The 3,733-nt window shown below is 38.7% G+C and overlaps 1 protein-coding gene across 1 annotated transcript; it reads right to left on the reverse strand.

Moving 5' to 3' along the window:
• Positions 1-1,724: 1,724 nt before the first annotated feature.
• On the reverse strand, positions 1,725-3,417 carry LOC103961208 (RING-H2 finger protein ATL74). The gene is given in 2 exon segments (XM_048582902.1): positions 1,725-2,099; positions 2,101-3,417. Coding segments are annotated over 2 exon segments (612 nt in total). The 5' UTR covers positions 2,581-3,417; the 3' UTR covers positions 1,725-1,967.
• Between the last annotated feature and the right edge of the window lie 316 nt (positions 3,418-3,733).

Here is a 3,733-nt window from a genome sequence, read left to right on the forward strand (position 1 = left end):
ACAAAAGCTCATAAAACCCTAATTTGGGGAGCGATGCCAAATTGGAATGATATTCTATGCTCATAATACTTCGTCATGTGTTTTAACATATTCATATGACAACACACAATTAGTTTGAAATATTATCACCCTGCGTTCCTAGCATGTAAGTTCTTCTTAGAAGAATATAAAGATCCTAATTAGCCAAAAAAAAAAAAAAAAAAAATTAGGCTTAGGTCTTAAATCTTCTCTCTTTATCAATGATAAATAAGAAATTTAATTCATACTTGAAATCTCTTCCAACATCGAGAAGAAACGTAGCGGTAGCGAATCTTATATTCTTAATCCATCACTTATTATTGCCAAGGTGTAAAAGATTAGATCGAAAGAAAGAAATTTTTAGGGAATGAATTCTCTACTTGTCTTGATATTTTTCATTAGAGAGAAGGGACCTAAAGAAAGGGGGAGAACCTCTTGTCCATATAGGACCAGTTCGTACGGATAGAAGTTTTGGTTTAAGTACAAAGATGGAGGATCGATTGGCTTTGAGATAGGCAGTGATGGGAATAAAGTCCGTTCCAACTCACCATCCCATAGCTGTATAATTGGACCATTACGTTGATGGGATACGGTCTCTAATACAAGAGAACCAGGTAACGGTGTCCTACGCACCGCGGGATGCAAATAATGTGACTCACCGATTAGCCGGGTATAGTTTCCAATGTCGGAATTTATCGTTTTGGGTTGAGTCAGGACCACCTCGGCTTATGCAGTGTATTCTGACTGAGTCCGCAGATGAGGTTTAATTGTAGAGAATTTTAACGAAAATCTCCTGGTACTGTTCATTTTAACGAAAAATCATATTTTTACACTAAAAAATCAATCATTGTACTATTCATTTGACCCTTTATTTTGTTCTCATTGTTAAAACTCAAAGTTTTCAAACTCTTTTTATTAGTTTTCTTTTAATTGTAATGTGCATGTATGGTCCCTTTTTCCTTAATTGGGGTTTCCCATTGGATTTTACTCGGTTAAGATTTTTTTAGAGACCTTCCCATTTACATGTCGTTGATGTAATCGTTGTATTGAATGAAATTCATTTTACTCTCAGAAAAAAAAAAAAAATTGGACCATTTAACTAAAACTTAAACTTCATTTGTCCACAAAGATTAAAAAATATTTGAACTAAACCTAATTAGTTCAAAATAATTTCGAAAAAGGAAAATAATGTTTACATATTTTTTTTAGTGCAGAGTAGTACTTTTTAGCATTTGGATCGGACAAAATAAATAAAAATTAAAGAACATAAATAAACCAGAGTATGCCAAAAAAAAAATTGGTGCACTAAAATCATTTCCTTCGTATAAAGTATGTGTTACAAATTTTTCATCAAGAAGAGAATTGCATGACACTAAATAATAATCATATAATATAATGTCATTTCGTTATTTGTTCAATGTTCCTCCAATTCAAGAAAAAGTAGGCATAAAGACGCTCCTATCACGTCATCTGTAAATCAATCACAAAGGAATGTGAACCTCCTATATTTTAATCTCATAGACTTCATAATTAATGGTTCACATGCCCTTGTAATTTGGTCTCACCAGACCTTGAGCTGGTGACCCGTGTATGAAAGCTGCCCTAACTATCGAAGTTTCTCTTCACAAACTTTGATTAAAAATTCAGTGCCAATACATATTTTTCAAAGTTTTAGATGGCTGTGAATTTGCAAATCTTAGTAGACATTGGTTTTCATTTGATTTTTGATTAATTATCTACTGAAATATACATCTGACCAGCGAAGTACACCAGAAGACATTGTTCATCGTAGTGATCTGATCTCATACTGCTCCATATAATATATAATCTACAAAATAAATAAAAGTAAAAACTCCCATCATTCCCTAATTGCTAATTGGCCTCCACAAAATTAGATCAAGAATTTCATAAAACAATAAAATTTTGTGACTTTTGGCCAATTGGCAAAATTAACTACCCTGCTCGACCACTACCACTACTCTGCCACCTTGCTGGCTGGACTCATTGGCCGCTGCCGGTGACTCCTCCGCCGCCGCAGCTTCTCCACTTGAATCTGCAGCAACGGCAGCTGCGGCGGCGGGCGGCAGTGGAACTCGTACTCAGCAGCGAGTGCCGACAATTCGGACACGAGGAGTGCGACAGAAACCACGTGTCTATGCACCTCACATGGAATCCGTGATTGCATTTCGGCAAGACTCGAACTTTTTCTCCGTCTTCGAACTCCGTAAGACAGATTGGGCATTCGGTGGCCGGAATATTCACGCCGGAACCGTACACCGCAATTGGGATTTGCCTCAAATGGCTCTTCTTCAAGCCGGTGGCGGCCAACCGCGCTGCCGCCTGCTCTGGCGTCTCGAGAGCGAACCTATGGCTGCAGCGGAGGGCGCAGCGGACGATCGAGTTGAGACCAAGTGCGCATATCAGAGCACACAGCAAGGCTGCCAATATGATCACCATGTTGGTGTCGAAGTTGGCCTCGTTAATGTAAGAATCGGCGGTTCTGTTCCCATTGGACGACCGCGCCGCCGTGTTCAGCGCTGTTCCGAGGAGATGTCGATGCATGGTTGAAGAAATGGAAGAAAGTAAAAAGACCAGAGGAAGTGGAGGGATTTTTGGGAAGAACAGGAAAGGGTTTTTGTTGTTGTTTAAGTCACCGAACTGTTGTGAAGATTCCAGCTAGAAAAGGACATGGAAAGAGCATATTTTTCTTTTGTTTATGTGAGTGGATGTTATCCGAATCAGAGAACCCTTTTTTAGCTGGTCCTGGGCCTCCTGGCTGAGTGGATCGAAGAACAGCTTGACGGACTTACGGATTCGTCACTAAAACTCATACTTGTCAAGAGCCCAGAGAAGAGTAAAAAACGACCAGAATTCTTCTCTCAATTATGCACATAAGAAAGGTGACACACCCAGCTCAGAGTACAGGAACGGAAGCAATCGCACCAACTCACCGGATCCCATCAGAACTATGAAGTTAAGTGATTTTGATCGAGAATAGTATGAAGACCTGTTGGGAAGCTGTTGGGTTTAAATTCCCTTCTTTTTGTATGGAAAATAGAGGGTATGGGTATGGGGATGTGCAAAATGCCTATCCAGCATTTTGTAGGGTTTCAAGGGGGTCAAGTCAAGTGGTGTATGGAGATGTGCGTTTAATACTAATGGAAGGGTATAAAGTTGGGGGAAAAGTGAGGAACTTTATCACATCTTTGGCTACGTAATCATGATTAAGGATTTAATAAACCCTGGATTACTTTGCCTAATCTGATCTTAATCACATGTTGTGCAGCTGTAAATAGAGCCAAGTAATTCCTATGTGGCTTCAGCCAATGACGAACTGTTGGATACATGATCTTGTTCTTAGATGCAGATTCAGGCATGGTGGAAAATTTTGTTGCTAAAATCCTATTCGGTTTTACGTTACTTTTGACATCATAGGGTACAGATGGATAAGTACTGATATATATTTATAGAAAAAAAGGGAAGAAAAAAGAAAAGAAAATCATAAAAAAAATAAAATCTGTCTGCCTTTTCCCTCCTTTTCTGCCTGCAAAGGATACTTCTGGTCACGCATTTGAACTGATGTTGTTATCGTTTTGGAAGGGTATACGAACCACTATTCGTTTCAGCCTATTTTTCAAAGGTTACTTTAACCTAAAAGATGGTGATTACTTGCATCACCTAGTTTCTGCAAATATCTAATGTGGAATTTCCACCA

This window comes from the organism of the source record quoted next, unplaced genomic scaffold, assembly GCF_019419815.1.
Source record: "Pyrus x bretschneideri cultivar Hongxiangsu unplaced genomic scaffold, Pyrus_bretschneideri_v1 Contig2, whole genome shotgun sequence".
Lineage (NCBI taxonomy): Eukaryota > Viridiplantae > Streptophyta > Magnoliopsida > Rosales > Rosaceae > Pyrus > Pyrus x bretschneideri.